This window comes from Rhagoletis pomonella, unplaced genomic scaffold (assembly GCF_013731165.1).
Source record: "Rhagoletis pomonella isolate Grant_MI unplaced genomic scaffold, Rhpom_1.0 Rhpom_scaffold_00007, whole genome shotgun sequence".
NCBI classification, from domain to species: domain Eukaryota; kingdom Metazoa; phylum Arthropoda; class Insecta; order Diptera; family Tephritidae; genus Rhagoletis; species Rhagoletis pomonella.
In genome coordinates this window covers 61,131,649-61,150,818 of record NW_023458561.1, presented here as the reverse complement: position 1 = coordinate 61,150,818, position 19,170 = coordinate 61,131,649, and the positions used below count along the sequence as shown (strand labels likewise).

At 38.8% G+C, this 19,170-nt stretch overlaps 4 protein-coding genes across 4 annotated transcripts; 1 reads left to right on the top strand and 3 right to left on the bottom strand.

The window, feature by feature from the left end:
* Positions 1–2,517: 2,517 nt before the first annotated feature.
* Positions 2,518–3,768, bottom strand: LOC118743233 (ATPase inhibitor A, mitochondrial-like). Its single transcript, XM_036475793.1, has 3 exons — positions 3,682–3,768; positions 3,247–3,391; positions 2,518–2,906 (listed from the first exon to the last, which is right to left on the bottom strand). Exons 1-3 carry the CDS (start codon positions 3,729–3,731, stop codon positions 2,778–2,780), a joined length of 324 nt encoding a protein of 107 aa, XP_036331686.1. The 5' UTR covers positions 3,732–3,768; the 3' UTR covers positions 2,518–2,777.
* Positions 3,769–6,569: 2,801 nt separating this feature from the next.
* LOC118743229 (protein virilizer-like) lies at positions 6,570–13,883 on the top strand. The gene is made up of 7 exons (XM_036475789.1): positions 6,570–6,796; positions 6,883–7,562; positions 8,667–10,288; positions 10,367–11,692; positions 11,755–12,454; positions 12,519–13,547; positions 13,609–13,883. Exons 1-7 carry the CDS (start codon positions 6,731–6,733, stop codon positions 13,781–13,783), a joined length of 5,598 nt encoding a protein of 1,865 aa, XP_036331682.1. The 5' UTR covers positions 6,570–6,730; the 3' UTR covers positions 13,784–13,883.
* On the bottom strand, positions 13,816–15,139 carry LOC118743230 (5-formyltetrahydrofolate cyclo-ligase-like). The gene is made up of 3 exons (XM_036475790.1): positions 14,549–15,139; positions 14,238–14,493; positions 13,816–14,169 (listed from the first exon to the last, which is right to left on the bottom strand). Exons 1-3 carry the CDS (start codon positions 14,666–14,668, stop codon positions 13,940–13,942), a joined length of 606 nt encoding a protein of 201 aa, XP_036331683.1. The 5' UTR covers positions 14,669–15,139; the 3' UTR covers positions 13,816–13,939.
* Positions 15,140–15,762: 623 nt separating this feature from the next.
* LOC118743234 (ATPase inhibitor, mitochondrial-like) lies at positions 15,763–16,826 on the bottom strand. Its single transcript, XM_036475794.1, has 3 exons — positions 16,622–16,826; positions 16,399–16,537; positions 15,763–16,332 (listed from the first exon to the last, which is right to left on the bottom strand). The coding sequence occupies exons 1-3, from the start codon at positions 16,666–16,668 to the stop codon at positions 16,246–16,248; spliced, it is 273 nt and encodes a 90-aa protein (XP_036331687.1). The 5' UTR covers positions 16,669–16,826; the 3' UTR covers positions 15,763–16,245.
* Between the last annotated feature and the right edge of the window lie 2,344 nt (positions 16,827–19,170).

Here is a 19,170-nt window from a genome sequence, read left to right as displayed (position 1 = left end):
TCTCATTATAATTTACGTTTTCTCATTACTGGGTTGAAAAGGTGTAGAAGCAACAAAAAAACGCAAATGTTGTTTTTACTGAAAATGTGTGTGTGAGTTTGTGAGTAAATTTAAAAATTAAATTGTTTGGAAACGTCAAGAATTTTAAAAGTGACTCTCAGCGGTTCTACCTTACTATATTTTTATCATGCTACTACCTGTGGTAGAGCTTTTTTAAAAAGTGCATGCAACTCCGTTGTTTTTGGTACTAACACTTTACAATTTTTATTAAAGGTATACTTTAGGTGTCTCCTACCAAAATCTGTGAAAAACGCAGTTTCGAAAAAAATTTTGGTTCGGGCCCTCTTGAATTAAGGTAACGATATGTACATGGCGTATGAGTTACTCAGACAAGATGAGAATGTTACTCATACGCCATGTACGTACGTATGTAGATCCTGTTTTAACATTTTCATGATATAGACAGCTCCAATAAGGATCCACCATTTTGAATTTCTAGAATGCCATATGCAGCTGCTTTTATTCAAGCACGTAGAAAACGACAAACATACATTTTAAAACGCCTTACTTATTCCTATTTCAGCAGAAACCTATAGCTACATATCGAAGGCTTATACAAGACAAATTACTGATTTCTTGCATTTTCAACTTTTCGCTGTCAATATTATTGAAAAGCAATTAAATTTTTTTCCAAAGCCAATACAACCGTGTACGCGATTGTACTTCCAACCAGCTCTATTCCTCAACGTAGATTTTTAATTTCCGTTTTCGCCAGTTCCTACACCCAATAAACAGAATATTATTTTCAAAAATTTGTTTGTTTCTCGCTTTAAGTTTTCTCGATGTACCAAAGTATGGAACTAAATTTATGTAATGTTTTCCAAATCGTTGTGCAAATTCATCCTTGATTACTGCTTTCCTTCATATTTCCTCAACGTAAGTCAGTTCCGCGCCACATTAAATGTGCACCACTTTAATCAATTTTTAGGATCCTTCTTCTTGCCCTTAAGTTTGGTAGTCACTTCACTAGACTTTTCCAGGGCTTTGATACTAGCATCGAGCTTACTTTCTATTTCCAACATGCTTTTACGTAACGCTCGAAGCTTTTCTCTTGTCTAACAATATTTAAAAAGGTATTAATAGAAATTGAACGTGAAATTCTGCGTATATACATACATACATACCTATGGTTCTCTGCAATAATGACACAACTCAAATTATAAAAAATTTAGTAGAGAAAATAAAGTTCGCGTTTTTTGGAACGTAATGACGCAATTCGTATTGGTAAAAAAGTAAACAAATGTCGATTATCCACAGAAAAATATGATTATTTTTTCAAGCTAATCCGTTATATGTACATATGTATGTTTTAATTATACATCCATATGAAATTTTGAGTTATGTGGTTATTGCAGAGGACCATTGATATGTACATACATATGTATTTGTACCTCCTTCATGTGGTAGATATCTTCTTCCGCTTTTTCTTTATCCCAAAAGTCGACTTGACGTCTGGTGATTATGAAAATATTTTAAATAGAAAGATATAAGTATTTATTGGACATTGAATACAACTTACTTTATGGTTTTTAATATGCCAATTCTGCCCCTCAATTTCAAGACTCTACCCCACTGGGCATGAAGCATAATTTATGGAAAGTTTGGTTTTTTCTCAATCTTGCCAAATTAGAAAGAAAGTATTTAGGAAGTTAGTAGACACTTTTATCGATATTTGTACAGAAATTTCTATTGTTGATGTTTATTAAAAAAAAAACATCAAAATTTTGATGTGAGCTGAAGAGTTTCCAGCAATTATTAAAATTTATAGGCATGTTTTTACGCTTAAGCTTTACGCTAAAAGCTTTGTAAGTGAGTGAACTAGTATGTAAAGCACCAGAAATTAATTTAACAAAAATAAACCTTAACTGAATTATTTGAACTTACTTCATCGATATACATATGTATGTATATACATATATGTATGCACATGTTCCCGAGATGGTGATTTCCAAAACTTAAGTCAACTGACCTTATCAGCATACAAAATAAAGAAAAACATTTCACAGCTTGATGGTGATTCCCACCACATAGAGATAGAGATGCTCAGGGCACAGTATAAAAGCTTGCTAAAACGCTATCAGTTAAAACAAACACTTCCCAGCTTTAAAATAGCACACAAGCTCGTAAAAAACGCGTAAAAAAACAATAAATAATTTTTTATTATATTCAAAATTACACAAAAATTATAAAAATGAAAGTTGTTGCGCTTTTTGGTATACTGTTGATAATTGCTGCCATCATCTTGAATGGCGCCACAGCTTCACGCGACGCACGCCCCGTGCGTCCAAGTATTAGCGCGCCTCCACCGAGAAGGGAGCGACCTATTATTTACGATGCACCAATAAGGACAGGAAAACCGAAAACAATGTACGCTTAGTGACAAAATAGAATAGTTGCAATTTGAAAGATTAAAAATAAATAAAACGGACTAGATTCCTAAATTAACCCAAACATACATTTATTTTTCGTTATTTTATTTATTCATGAATTTATAATACGTACATGTATTTCATTTAAAACTTTCACATTCTATTAATATAAAAGTGTAGACAGATTAACAAAAATAACCAAATACTTGAAAAAATGCAAAATATTAATTTTTATCAAATCTTAGAATAATTCTGAAAAGCCTTTTACAGCATTTATAACGCTGTGTCATCTTGTTGCTATCATTGAATGACCTTTCGCTCAACCTTTGCAAGTTGGGTTTGTCTGCTTTACTTCTTAATGTTTGCAAGGAATTCCTTATGACGTTGGATGGCTTTTTCATGCTCTTTGATTTGTTGAGCATGGAATTCAGCTTGGTGGATTTGATCGTTCTTCAAGAGTTTGAGTTGTTCTCTTTGCTGTAAATGTTAAGATTTCACAAATTAGTCTACATGAACGCTATTTTTAGCAAGTTTATTTGTATGTATGTATGTATGTATATAAGTTCAACGTTTCATGTATGTGATTTCTAGCACATAAGTCTATACAAATTGGCAACAAACAGATTACGTCACGGCCAGCTATGTTTTGGCAAAACAAAGACAAGCCTCTTGCCGTCCAACATATGTATATACATAGATGCGCATACATGCATACATACAATACTTGAACCAATACAATTTGCATATTTACGATGCATATAAATTTGCAGAAGTTAAAAGGGCAATCATTGGCCAGATAGTAAATTAATGCATTTACCTTGTTATAAAAGTATTCTTCTTCATGCGCTGCCTCCAATTTACCGAAAGCACCGCCAGCTTCGCGAATGGATCCACCACCGCCGCCACCCTTGCCGGCGCCACTGCCTAAATCACCAACTTGGCTGTCACTCATCTTAGCCAATCTGAAATTTGAAAAAAAAAACTTACTACATAATAAACTGGTGAGCAATAAAAACGCATATGCGCTACAAATATTACATAACCACTAACGACAATTTAAGAACTTTGCCGAACTTTCGAATTCGTACGCTATTTGGGTTTTACTTTTCTCGATATTAAAACAAAAATTAAATACATAGTAAGTAAAGGTGGTATCCTGCGTCATTTTTTAATACGCATGCAAAAGGAAAATCTAAAAATATGCCGGTTCCTTTGTGTGCTATGGGAGACGTGATGACTGTGCAATACTTACTGCATTCCCTTGGGATAAATGCACGCTGCGCTGCGACGTACTACGAACATCTTGTTTTTGTTTGAAAAGGAATCTGGTTTTTAAACTCTAAAAATATAAGAAAATTAAAAATATTTATTAGGTAGTCATATGATTAGGAATACTTAGAAATCATGGGAAATGTAGTCTTCCTTTCTATGAAGGCTTTTTACTTTGATTAAGGGTTATTTTTATATATCCCATACGTAGCTAATTGCATTTACTTTAATTATTATTAATTATAATTTACTTTACATATCTTATTGGCAAACAATTTTTCACAAAAACTTACCAGTTTTCACTTCCGCAGTAAAAAATTGAATGTCAAATTTTTGTCGCGGAGTTCTTGGAAATTGGGCTGGAACCAGGGTTGCCAATAAAAAAAGGTTAGCATTTGCTTAAAAAAATAAATATACCAATTCTGGAAAGGACTACCTTTTACCATTTTAGTTGTTTTAATAAAAACTATAGTTTGGGTCTATTATTTTAGTTAATTTAACAAAAATTAAACCTTTTATTGTACAAGAAAATTGTTTGAACTTTAACCAAACGCAGACAAATCAAGGACTCTTGGACAAAATTTCCAAAATTTGTTGTCTAAATTTTGAAATTTTTACTCTCAATTTTAGTATAACCAACAACGTGCAGCTGAAATGTTTTGTTGATTTTTTGGTTTTCTTTTTAATTTAATAATTGCAACTTATAAAAACTGCGTTGAATTTTTTGAATTTTCCTGCTATCAATCATAAAGCGAAGCGCACATTGGCGCGATTCTGTCGTTGCGAATCCGCAAGCCCAAAAATTACAACAATGCTACCCATACATTTTAATGCGCTAGCGCACACTTGCACGATTCCGTCGCTGCGAATTTTTCGAACATTCAATGTTCCTCTCTATTGACGCGTTCGAAACGCGGCTTGCAGCGTTTTGAAGGCGTCAAAGAAGAAGAAGAATGGTGTCACAGCAATAAAGGCAAAGAAAAAAAAAACGTGTAATGTACAAAAACTAATAAAAACGTTCGTAATAATAGTATTTTGTACGATTTGGGCACGCCGAGTGCGAAAATACACGAAATAAAGGGAAAATTGAGTGAACTGTACATCGGAAATCGACGCGAAAAAATCGCTCAAGTGTGCGCACGTTTGCGGATTCGAAGTTAACAGCCGAATTCGCAACGTATTCCCAACGATGGAATCGCGCTAATGTGCGCTTCGCTTAATGTGTAATTACTTCCCTGCCCATTTTTCCTTTTTTAAGTAATTATTTAAATAATTTAGGCAGGCAAATTCCCCGCAGGAATGTAGCTTCACCTTTGGAAAGAAATGGAAACACAAAGATATTTAACTACGAAAAATAAAGCGGGAACGAAAAGTTTTATTTGTTTTTGAAATAAATACTTTAACCAAAATCTACCAAAATGAAAAAAATGTACTTTTGTATGAACCCAATTTTTTCTGCCAATATTGGTATTAATTTATGGGGTTGGCAGCCGTGGCTGGAACGCTGGATTCCAGGCAGGTGATATTCTTGCCAGTAGAGGTCGCAGGTTTTGTGGCAGAGTTGCATATTTCCTAAATTTTATTTTCAGGGAATTTATCTTAATGCGTAAATACCTCGTAATGCAGCGTTTTTGCTGCATTAAAAATGCAACATTTAGCACTTTCGAACATATGTTTTCGAAGAGCGTTCATGCTATAGCATTTAGCAAATGTACATTTACGCGAGTTCGAAATCGTATGCTTTTGACCAACAGCCGTGTTCCAGTCTCTTATTTAGATGCGTATATATTACGATCAATTCTCACGCAGGAGATAATGTGCAAAAACCCTACTGAAAAGGAAAAAATAAATTTTAAACCAAAAATTCAATACAAAAACTTGTATTGTTTTAACCATAACCGAACATTTGTTTGTGTATATATTCATTTGTCGGTGCTGTCAATTAAAATTTTCTCACTTAATTAGGAAACAAAACGAACCGAGTTGATCACAAATTGATCCAGATTTCTATCAGCATCAAATCGATGTTGAATTTGCTTAACTTTTCTTTATCCAAATAACTATGTAATGCAAAATAAAAGAAATCTAGATCGGCGATCACTGAAACGTAGCTAGCAACTGTATACTCGAAAAAGCAATGTTGCCACTTTTTCTCTTTAAACCATGTTCGAATCGTGGAAATTTTGGAAGATCACAGGGTTGCTTTTAGCATTTAGATTCTTAATGCAAAAATGGAGTTGCATTTAGTTGCATTTAGGTGACGAATTTTGTATGGATAAATGTACATTTAGAGTAGCATTTAGAGCTAAATGCACTAAATGTGCTTTTACGCGTAAGCAAAAACAGCCCATAACTGTGTAAACGTCGTAAATAAGCCGGATTCCATACAAAATTTAGTAAATTTACGAGGTTTACGTTGTTGCGAATTGTTATATGAACGGCCCTATTACAAAAAAAAAACACATTGCGCGTCTCCATAGGCAAAATAATTGTGCGTGGGCATTTTTATGTAAATAAAAGCATTTCTAATATGGCTTTCCGGATTTAATCACTTAAAATTCACTAAAAATCACTAAAAATTTAGAAAATATGCTACTTAACATCCAAGTACAAATCTTGCCTTATAACATTATCAAGACAAAACATGTGCCTGTTTTTGCCTGTGAAGACAGCAAATTAACTTCTTTGTCTTTACGTTCTTTTCTGCTTTACCCCGCAAGTGAGTTTGATGAATCTGGCAAAGCAAAATAAACTTTAAACTAAAGTTTTTATAAAAAGATAGAAATTTCAAAATTTTGCAACCAAAAGTATTTGACAACATCAGAAGGGAAACGGCAACTCTGCGGTAAAGAACAAGAAAACAATTGATGAAGAAGCATATTGGTTGTCAAATTTTTGCAGAAAGCCGATTTGGCTGATGCTGGTGGAAAATAGTGATTTTTCTTCATTTTATAATATTTTATTCATTTTATTTTGCCCTAGAAACCAGTACATAGTGTATTAGAAGCTGAATTTCTTCAGTTAAGTGTAAAATGGTGGAAACTGACGATGCAGCGGAGCTTCTTTTCTTTGACACCTTTTCACATGAAGTGGACACGGTAAGCGGTGATTATTTGCATGTGTTTTTTTTCGTTTCGTTTTCACCATTTAATCTTCAACTGTTATTAACCATTCGTTTTTCCAGGACATCAATCTCGATCTTGTGCAGTTTCCAAAGCCAGTGTATATCACTCAAGTGCGCATAATACCATTGGGAGCACGCGTGCAAGCCGACTTTCCCGGCGGTGTGCGCCTCGGTGCCACCAATCCCTCAAAATTTGATATTGAATTTTTCGTCAATGATTTGGGCATGCCGGGTGCCTCCACATTTGAAAATTTAGGTCAATTAAAGTATAATCAAAACGATTGCATTCATCTAGAATGTACACAAGAGAAAATACCCACTGATGGTTTGGTATTACGTGGCTGGTATAGCACAATTACTTTGGCAGTGTATGGTATACTAACCAATTCGATGACTGAACCAATTGCAAGCCCACCGCCGCTACCTTGCGAACCAGCTGGTCCTGAAGAGATTTGCAATTTAAGTGGCAGTGGTGAAACGCGTGAACCAAGCTTGCTGGAGGAGACAAGCAAAGACGAATGGAAGGAACCTTTACCGAGTGAGGTGCCATCTGTACATAAAGCGAATCTTAGCGATTTTGAGCGGGATGAGTTGGAGTATGCCGGTGGGCGGAATGACCACTACCAACAATCCGGAGATGAACGTGAACGTGGCATGCGAAAGACTTCGCATTCTTCGGAGCGCTCATTACCTTCGCGTAATCGCACGCACTCGGAGAGTAATGAAAGAGAATATTTGCGGTAGGTTAGAGAATAGTCAACATTATTTTGAGATATCAAATCAATGGACGGGAAACTAAACCCACATAACCTAAGGTTATTTCTACAAGATTGCTCGTGAACTTCCAAAAAAGGAGGAGGTTATCAGTTCGTCGGAATATTTTTTATATATTTTGCATCCGAAAAATAGTGTCTCAGAAGTGGTCCCAAACTTAGATCATGAAATATAAGTCGGTTTTGTTGTTTGCTTAAATATTGTTATTCCTCTTTCGCTTCATGGTTATATCATATTAACTATTTTTTTCTTATTTCGTGAACATATCGCACACCTATATCTAAAGTGAGCTAATTCAGATTCAACGCAATCAATACAAAAACGGGTATAATTTGGTTAGTGTATATAATCATAAAGAAAAGATTTGGATTAATTGGGGTTAAGTTCTATGCCTTAATTTATGGAAAAATTAGTCTTAATTAATTTTTTTTTTCGAGTTGAACGCTGTTTAGATTTAGGCGTGAGATATGTACATATGTAAGTACTCGCGTACTTATTTTCATTTATTTAAAACTTTTCCCATTGTATGTATCTTTGTTATAAACTGCACACTGTGTTTAATGTACATATCGCGCACGACCTTCAAAGGTGACAGAACTCAAAATTACCTACACGTTTGTCAGATAATGCGAAAAACTATTTCTGAGCACATGATAATCTTGAGGGCAAGGAAGACTTTACTTTAGGGTTTTTAACAAACTATAACAAAAATTTGCTACAGCTTTTGCTGAAAGGTAAATAAAAGCTCTGTGTACATTTTTAACGCATAATTTCAAAAATGCCAAATTTTTAATTATGCCCCTTTGGAGATATCATTTTCACGAACACGCTGTAGTTCAGATATTTGTTAAACGGTTGTTAGGTAGTACCGTACTAACGGTACACTGCATCCTTGCAAGAGCACACATTTTTCTTGTTAACGTACATGTTTACTGCCAACCCGTTTATTGATTTGAACATTTGATTTTACTTGATTGGTCTTGCGACCTTACCATCTTGGAGAAATTTCTAGAATAAACTTTTTTACTAAAACCTAATTAAAATTCACATTACAATTTTTCGATTTTTAGCTCACGTGGTGAACGTGATCGTGAAAAAATCTCGCGGGACTGGTCACGCAGCCCTGATTACTCGCATCGTTCGCGTCGCAAACGCTCGGAGCGTTCACGTTCAGACGCCGAGGAGTCACATAAATGGCCGCCGCGCACGCCACCTGTATCGATCGACTCGCCAACACGTCCTCGGTCTCCTGACAATATGGAGTATTCGGAAGACGATGTGCATTATAAACTTAAAAAGCGCAGTTACATGCGTTCCGATGAGTCTTTGACTAACGGTGCGCCGGATACACAAACTATAGACGATGACGAAACCCCCGGCACGCCTGGAGAACAATATGAACCCATACTCAGCGATGATGAGATTATTGGCGATGACGATTCCAATGCTGCAATTGAACAAACCTTGGGCAACGAGCTCGAAGCAGACATGGTAGCGGCCGCTGCTGCGGCTGGTCCCGCCATAATCGAATTCGATCCATTTACTATGCCAATTTGTCGTTATAATAGCGAAATGCAAGCATTGTATCGTAAGGACCTGGAAACGTTGGCAGCTATTATGCGAAAATATGAACTGCAAACGAAATGTACCAGCCTAGAGGCTTTCAATGATGCGGCCACTACCGTTGAAGAGCGTGAGAATTTTGTCTATTTGAGCGAGCAGCTTATCAATCAGTTATCTTACATATCGCAACAATTCAAGCGGCGCAATTTTGTGCTTCAACAATTTTATAAAGGCGAACCGGGTCACTTGGCAAAATCATTTAACATTCTGAAAATTGCTTTAGAATTCGAGTCGGCTTGTCTGCAACAGCAGCCAGCTTTCAAAATACGTCATATAAAAGTAGGCGCTCGCCTCGCCGAACTTTTAGCCTCAGCTCCACAATTTATGGACTACCTATTGAACACACAAAAATTCGATCCGTTCACAGCTCTCTTCAAACTGTACAAAGAAAACTATATGGCGGTATCGATCAAGCTTATGCTGCTCAAGGCAGTTTACGCCTTGCTAGACACCAAGGAAGGCATACGTTACTTCCTTGTAGGCGGCGAAACAAACGGCTATCAGTTGCTGCTGAATATTTTGCAGCAGTCACATTTGACTCGCACCAAATTCGCATTGCAATCGATTGTAAAGAAGTTGCACTTGAACGAGGCGCTGGAATGTGTGCGGGAAAGCTGCAGCAAATTATTCGTACTGACCAATTATACTCCTGGCACAGCACCTGAACAGTATGCTGCCATCGAGCAATCTATCGAGCAGATTATGGATGCTTTAGTGAACAATTCGTTGTCCTATCAGCAACCTAAACGATTTCTACCAGTCTCAAAGAAGTTCGAAATTGCTGTGGATACCGCAGCACAACGCGGCTTCGCCAATGCACTACAGTCCTACTTTGTGCAACATACGCTAGGTGAATCCCTGCTTCTGCTGCTGATCAATGCCAATGAGGTGCCATCGTCGTTGCTATTGCGTGTCCTAGATTTGTTACAAACTTTGTTGCAGACGCATGTGGGTGTGGATTATTTTGTAGATGATTGTTTTGAAACGACGCAGTTGTTGGTAGCTGCACTGCTGGGCATTGAGGAAGTGCCCGAAGATGTGACGCCTACAGAGGAACAGGACTACAAATGTGAGTGCAAGTGAATTGCTAAATAATTTGGAAATTAAGTAAATTTTTGCAATATTAAAAGATTTTTTTTTCTTATAGTGAATGTGAAAGTTGCTGACGATACGTCCGCCCAACCCAAAATAGAAGCTGAGAGTTTAGAAAATGTTGTTAAGAAGACTGAAAGCGAAACCACAGCCGACACTACCATAGACGCTCAGCCGAAAGCTAAAGAATCAAAAGAGGATGAAAAAGAGTTGCAGAACTCTGAACACTCAAAGGAATCCACACCAGCAAGCACTGAAGCAAAAGCACAACCGCTTCGGAAACCCTTACTGGATCGCCTACAGCAACTCGGCTCTGAGCTGGCGCACAAAGTGCAGACACGCTACCATTTGGATGCTATTATGCATCTGACACGCGCAGAAAACTATGATATCATCCGGCTTGCTACACATTTGCACGCACTGTACTCACAGACCTGTAACACACCTGGACGACAACATACGGTCGAAGTGATAGGCATGAACAACAATATGCAGTTCTTAATGGATCTCATACAGAAGGAACAGCATTTACAAGCGCAACGACAAGTCGCCTCACCGGGTGCCAAATTCAAAAGTCCTGTGCTTAGTTATGCTGTGGACATGGTGGATTGCTGCGTGCGCCACTGCGAGCAGTTGGACTATCTGATTGAGCACGGCGCCAGCATACTCGAATTGGCAAAGAATCATGAAACTTTTGAGCCTTCAGTATCGGCTGTGTTGCAAGAGATGTTTGTATACTTGAAACCTTTGGAATCCTTAAATATTTTCGCATACGACAACATCACACCGCTCAATGAGGTAATAACGCGTTCGCTGGAGTATATAACCACTTTTCCTGGCGATTTGATTATGGGTTTGCGTATCTTGCGTCACCTAGCCATTGGCCCCACCTGCAAGGCATTCCGCAGTTCCAATACAGAGCAGCTGAAATATAGATTTGTGACGCTGCAGTTCTATGCCGCTGATGGTGTGCAAACTATTGTGCAAATACTTGAGAAATTATGTTCATATTTTGAACAACCGGGCCTACACACACCGGCTCTGGTGACTCTGCAGGGCCTACATTGCTGTCAGATAATATTACCAGCTTTGCAAGTGCTGCGCGCTATGCTTTCTTATGCTATACAATGTCGAGATGTGGAATTTAAGGACTTGACTGCCATCGATCATCTAATGAAAGCATATTTCCTGTTGCATTATTTTCCGTCTTCCAGTCATGCGGCGCATGAAATAGCACAAGCCAAGCAGGAAATCATACAGATATTGCTGGCATATACGCAGCCCAACGAACAGGATGAGGAATCGCTGCATAAATCATTGTGGACGCAAATGATTAGAGAAATATTAAAGAACATTGACGGTCCGGCTACATTCATACCAGGTAAATATCCACAATTTGCTCACAAGTTGATACATTTAACTCATTCACTTTATCTCTTGCAGGCTTGCATGTGCTCGCCGAATTGCTGCCGCTACCATTACCCATACCATTGCCCGCCGATGCGCAGCTACCCGAAACTCAAACTCAGCGCTTGATTACCGAGCGGAAGCTTTGGTCAGCACATTTGCATCCGCAGAGCGCACAAATCGCCAAACTTATTGAAACCATTGCACCTTCCACTTTTCCGCCTCTGGTGGATCTAATGACAAAAGTGTGCCTACAACTTGCTGACTTGGCTCCCAACATGACGTTACTTATTTCAAAAACTCTTAGCGATTTATTGTGCGCCGAATGGCAGTCAGCTTCTGCCACGCCCAGTGCACAATTAGCGCGCTTGTTGAACTTCTTCGCGCGTCTAACGCCTTTCGCCGCTTTGAAGATTTCCGCGATGTCCATACTCAGCGGGAAGTTGTGGGAACTTTTCCAACTGGTGCTCTGTTATGCTGGGCCTGCGTCAGAGGTTGTGCAAAAGTGCCAATTGGCCATTCAGCATATTTTAAAGAATTTTATAGACGCGGGAATATCGTTCGTTTCACCAAAATCAACAGCAACGCCAGAATTGAATTTGGCCGCTGCATTGCCGGCGAAGGAGTTGTTGCCGCGCATTGTTGAAGCTATACTAACAAACCTGTTCAATAGTGATGCACAGCAGGAGATGTGCGAGTTGGCGTTGAATAACTTGAATCTTTTAACAGAACTTGAGTATGTATATGTATTTGAGAATCTTTATTATTTATTTACCCTTTTCATTGTATTATCTCTCCAGCATAACGCTATTTCATTTGACGCAGCAGCTCAAACAGAGACGCGCTGAATTCCAACAATGGCTCGAAAAGTTCCTTAATTACGCTGAATCAGAGCGGGCGCGCTTACCCTCCATTGAGTTTCTTATAGCTTTTCTACACTCGCTGACGCATATTGCTGAATACTTGCAGCAACAGCAAGCAATACCCATACGCACCATTAAATGGAGTGCCTCGCAGCTATCTAACTTGCTAGGTTTTCAAAAGAACGCGAAGCCCCATCTAATTCGACGCTTGAGTGCCGCGCACACAAAATGTAAGGAAAAAGCGCCCACACAAATTAAGGTAGAGGATGACAGCACTTCCGCTAATAAATTGTTGCCTGATGTTACCACACTGTTGGAATCCATTGATAGCGCTGCGTCAGCCGAAAATGATGAAGAAGCTGCGAATGTTGCGGAACCAACACTTCCGCAAAGTGAGGGCATTGTCATGCAATTTGTTGCACGCCCCATTTTCGTTGAATTTGACGATTCAGCGGATGAGACGCAGCTGCAGGCGCGCTACTGGTTGCAAGCTGCCTGTGTAGACTACGATGAGTGCAAGTACGAACGCGTCGCTTGCGATTTAACCGAGTTGGCTGCAGAATGCTTGTCCCCCGAGACGAATCTCACATCAGATTGCAAGCGCGTTCTACATTTGTCTGCTTCACCGCAATCGAATCGCGAGCGCACGCCCACAGCGCCATGCTTCCGCACGCGTCGTGTTGAGGTGGAGCCGAGCACTGGACGACCAGAAAAGAAAATCTATATCACGCCCGTGCGCGGTCGTGGTTTTGCGCGCGCGCCCCCGTCACGCGGTGATCTCTTCCGCTCACGTCCACCGAATACATCGCGTCCGCCATCATTGCATGTGGATGATTTTCTTGCATTAGAGACTTGCGGCGCGCAACCTACTGGCCCAACGGGCTACAATAAAATACCTCCTATTATGCGTGGTTCACGCGTAGGGCGCAATCGTGGTACACGTATTTCGACGGCAGCGGCATTTCGGTATGTTTTTGTGTGCTATCAGTAAAAAATAAGTGTTTAATGCATTTCTTTCTCTTTTTAGCAAATCCAAAGTTATGCGCACGTCTTCGCCCTCAACTTGGGCAGACGGTGGGTCGCCGCATTATCGCAGCGCCACCACCGAACCACACTTTGGCGAAACGCATTACTCGGGCAATTCGCACTTCGGTGGACGCTCACGTGGTCGTGGCGGCCGCCCGCGACCCTATCTACGCTAGGATTTAAGCAAAACTAAACAAAATGAACATAATTTAAGTTAACTTAACTTTTTTATTAAAAATATAAAAGTACATTTAAACACATATAAGTAAACGTGAATCTCTGTGTACATATATACTATTTACAAAAATGTACAACTAAATTCAGTGCGCTCATTATTCCGTAATTACAGTTGTAAGTCGCACATCATGTGGATCTAGCGGCAAAGTGCTTTCGTCTACGATTTGTTCACGGAATGCCAAAGCCATTAATACTGGTTTCTTCTCAGGGTAAGTATTAAAATGCCGGTGCAAAAAGCTGTCATAGTAGCCCATGCCGTGACCCATACGACCGCCACTTAGCGTAAAGGCAACACCGGGCATCAAGAACAGATCAATGCCGCGACCTGTAAAGGTAGAAGATTTATATTAGTGCAAAGGATAGACGTAAAGAAACTCAATCCGCCCTTCTTACCATTTGTTAGCGAATTCTCACGTCCCTCCTTTGCACTAGGTTGCTTTATATTCCATTTGGTTAGCGGCAGCGCCTCGTAGTCCGCCCAATCTTTGACGCGCACCATTTCCATAAGCTTGCCGCTGTACGTGGGCACAAAAACATTTTTCTGCTGATTGAAGAGCTCACGTAGCAAAGGTAGCGTATCTACTTCACTGGCAGTGCTTAGATATATGCTAACATCTTTCGCTTGACGAAAGGCCTCAGAGGCGATCACCTGCAAGAAATTGAGAATGAAAATATTGCAAGAAATTTAACCAATCTCAACTGACCTTTTCGTAAATGGCCCTCGATTGTCGAGCTATTGACTCGGCGCTTATAGATGGTATGACCTCGATCTTCATGCGTTGCCGCAAAACTTTCTTCAATGGGTTCCGAACGGTTGTGGCCATTTTTCTTAGATTATGATTGTTAAATAATAAACAGCCTATATTAAGCACGCTCCGCACCTTGCTGTGATCGAACCGGTACTGTATACTGTGCTTTTACTGCACCAAAACTTTCAATTTTTTGCATGAATTGCCCTCTTTGTCACGCCTTATCAACAATTACCTACTCCAACTAGTGCCGCTTTAGTTATCTGCTGCTTGAGCATGGAATTAAAATCAAGCATCCACTTGGGTGCCAGGGGTTATCAATGACACTAGGGCAATCTGTAGCAGTTTTGTTGTTTATGTGAAAGCCAGTGTTTGTCGTCTAAATGTTTATCATGTGATTAGTTTGCATTGCCGATTTGCTCGGGGCCTATAATTTATTGTTTACAAGGCTCATCAACAAATACTATGCATATTTTTAGTTACTTCAAATCAAATTATCAAACGTTCCAGCCCACTTGCTATCTGCGATTTTTTTTTGTTTACCTTCCAAAATTAGGGTGTGTCGAATTAACATCGATGAGTACAGAATATCGATTTTTGCATCGAGAATTTTCTGATCGATGCAGGAATTTAAATATCAGAGAATGAATATTATGGAATAAATTTTGTAAAATAGCCGTTGCGCCGTTTGCCTCCGTAAATTCTTGGCAACTTTGTTTTCAATAGAGCAAAGGTTAGATTAACAGATTTCTCTGTGTCGCACCTGTACCGATATACGTACCCTTAGAATTATCGATATTAGTTGATCGAATATCTACATGAAATTGGGCATCCATAATTTCATCTGATAACAAATGCCTTGTACACAATTCTTATCAGTCCATTGACGTGTCCAGGGCCTTCGTGAGGGAGGGGTTAAGGGGTGAATCCTCCCCGGGCCCGGACTAATTTAAGTGCCTGAAATATCAGAACCATAACTTATTGATCTTGCAATCAATTTTTGACCAACTTCCCGATGACCTAGAGACCTGAAACTTCACAGTTGGCTTAGCACTCGATGACAATGCAATACGAAAGATGAGTTAATCCGATAGGTGGTGCAGGAGTCGTGGTTAAGAAAGCTTGCTTTAAAAATATTTGTTTTTACATTTAACTTATTTACAATGCAATTGCTCCTTCGTTATAGGCTTTTATTATCAAAATATTCCAATTATTAGAATAAACAATTAATCATAAATTATTTTTGTATAGGGCCAGTGATTCTGCAGTCTGTGTCCGAGTTTTCTCTCGATGGCCCTGGACATGCATATCAGTTTTCGGATGCGACGTATTGCGCGAGTGATTCTTTCGAAATACCCAGTCAACAGTAGCAGAATTTTTTTCGTCTAATATGTAGAAAATGTTCCAATGTCATCTGGGTAAATTTTTTATTTCGAGTAAAACTTTGTTTCAAATTAGTAACTTTTCATATTCCTTTATTGAATAAGAGTCTTTTCACTTTCAAAACTTAACATTTTTGTACAACTAGGTTGTCAAAACAAATTTTTAAACTTCACATTTACGTAGCGTAAAATATTTTGATTTCAACTTGAGGGCAATGCACCGATTGGCAACAATACAAACGTATTTTTTTTTTCTTCTCTGCCATCATTTCACTGTTTCGCCGGTTGCGCTGCTAAATTTGCATTCTTTGTTGCATCGCCGCTTTTTGTTTTCAAATTCTTCAACTGCTCCTTTTGCTAATGATTATAAAAGCGAAAGTGCCAAAAAGGTATTTTTATTTCAAGTAATATCTAAGTATGTACCTGCTTGTAGAAGAATTCCTCCTCGCGCGCTGCCTCCATTTTGCCAAACGAGCCGCCTGCCTCACGTATGGAGCCGCCACCGCCGCCTCCCTTGCCAGCGCCACTACCCAATTCACCGACTTGCGACATTTTGCGACAACTAAATTAATGAATTTTATTATTCTCAAGTTTCTCCACTGCTCACACTCTAATTATGTAAGCTTTTTGTAAAACAGAAACTTACTGTTGTTTCAACGCTTGTACGCCAACGATTGAGCGGCGTGCTAGCATTTTTATGCTTTTTACTTTGCTGGCGCGCAGTAAATTTCTCTGGATTTCACAATTATTTGCTTATAGTTTTGTACTCAATTGTTTAAAAATACTTTTGTACACTAATCGAGCGTATTTTCGTAATTCGGTTTCCGTTGTTTGTCTGCACGTTACAAGCTAATGATGCTGAATGATGAAATAGCGAAATACAGCAGCTGTTTTCGGCTTAGCTTGCGCCTAAATGTATGCTAGAAGAAACCATTAGTAAAGAAATGTACGGTAAAAGGAAACTGAAAAAGTTATTCCGGAAATCCATTTTTGAATTACAGTGGTAACTCGACTCTTGCACCTGTTTCGGTTCGAGGTTGCTATATCATTATTATCGTTACAGCGACTTAAAAGGAAATCAATCAGCCTCATTGCGTTCGTCGTAAATTAGGCTAAATTGTGCGCCTCGACAACATTAGCTTTGTTTACTGTCGTGGTGAAATAAGTAAGCGACGATAAACGTCGAAAACTATGCAGTGCTGCCAAGTTTTTCCATTTTAATACACTAGGCGAGGGGAAATTTTCCAGGTAAGTGGTACCCAAGCAGAACAGAAAGATCCTCAACTCGTGTCTACGTATCTAATGGAACCATCAGGCCTCTTAAACGAACCCAGCTTTGTAGTTAAGTCCCTTTTAATAAATTTTACCAACCTAGCCGTTTGACACACGTTATCAATACCACTGCAGTACTCTTTGAAGGAAGCGCTTTTCGCAGTGCGAATTAGTTTCTTGTACTCTTTTTGCGTACAGCGAAAGCGTTCCCAGTCCAACTCACTGTTAGTTCTGAAGGCCCGGTTTAGGAGTTTTCTCAAATCACCCCGCGTACGACGCTCCTTGTTCCTCTAAGGGTAGAATGAGGCGCACAAGCCTTATTAAAACTGGCACACAGGACAACCGTTAAATTAACCACCACCCCATCAGAGCGGAACGTATCCTGTATGACGCGGCAGTCGAGCGCTGGAGCTCGTTCTTAAAACACAGCCAATCTGCCCTTTTCAAATTTCGTATTGGGGGAGAGGTCACTGCGCAGTTTTCGGATGATCACTACTTAGCTACATACCTGCTCTCTGCTTTCTTATCTTCACCACCGACGGAAATTGTCAGAACAAAGTACTAGAAATTTGTTAAAATTCGCTTAAAAGTGCGTATGAGTAAAATTCCGGCCTACACTTTCATATCACACGTTCACCCTGCATTTGTTCCATTCTCAAATTGACATGTTCATCTGTCCGGAAATGATATCCGATTTTTAGACATTTTTTGTGCTGGGTACTTTGACGCGATTTTAAACCGATATTTCTATACTGTGATATTTCTAGCAGAGCGACTGCCAAAGATACCCATGATTCAATAATGAAAGGTTTTGTAAGAAAAACTTTCTCTCGCTCTAATTTTATCAATGACACTCCCACCCTACTCCTAAAAACAAAAACAGTGATATTTCTTTTCCAAATATCTTTGCAAGTTTTAAGAACATTTTTAAATTGTTAGTAGTGAAATTTTTACTTTTTAAATTTGAAGAAATGTTGGTTCTTCATTCGCTGGCGCCAACAAGACAAAATGGTTGAGCATCGTTGGACTACAGAAATTCAATGTAGGCTAAAAAAACGAAATTCCCTTAAATGCCGAAATATATTTGTCGATATTCGTGGAGACCTCTTGATTCGGCCAAGTCGCTGTAAAGTAAAGCATGCAATGGTTTTGGTAAATGAGCCAACGAAGGTATCCTGGTGTCTCCGAATGAGGCTTTGACGCAATATAACATTGCCAAACCGCATCCATAGGCCCAATCGTCACACGACAGTTCGGTTTAGTCAATGGCACGATGTATGTAATTGCACACTTAAAAGGTTTACGCACGAGGCGAATGTTGGCTGGCGACCAACTTTGTTGAAAGCGATTAGTTGAAAGTAGAATGCAAAGTTGAACAATGCAAACGCCTTTTTATGGCGAATATTTTTATATTTTTTTATATTTTGATATTTTTAATCATTAAATTTTTTTTCGGGCAACCCGGCGAATGGTTAATATTCTGACAGTTGTATAGTCTCCCCAGAATATTAAAAGTGCGACATCAAAGAATTCGAATTACCATATTTGAAACAATCGAGCCATATCCGCGAAGGAAACGTAAGCTCCAAATTTTTATATTTGCCGTTTTTTTTTGTTTAATAAATACTGCATATTTTCCACAAACAAATAGCTTCTTCATATCCATCATCTGGCAAACAAATACAACAAAAAAAAAGCTGAAAGTGGACCATCCTCCATCCATTCTCGAGTTATGCGCCATCTGACGTACGCAAGTTTGGTATATACATAGAAATATTTATTTTCAATAAAATCGGGGGTTATATTCGATGTAAATAAGCTTGTTTAAATTAAATAATTAAATCAAATTCGCTTTTGTTTTAAAATACCACCATTAACTATTATCCACACCTTTTTATGGAATTTAGCTCCCATTTTAGGAAG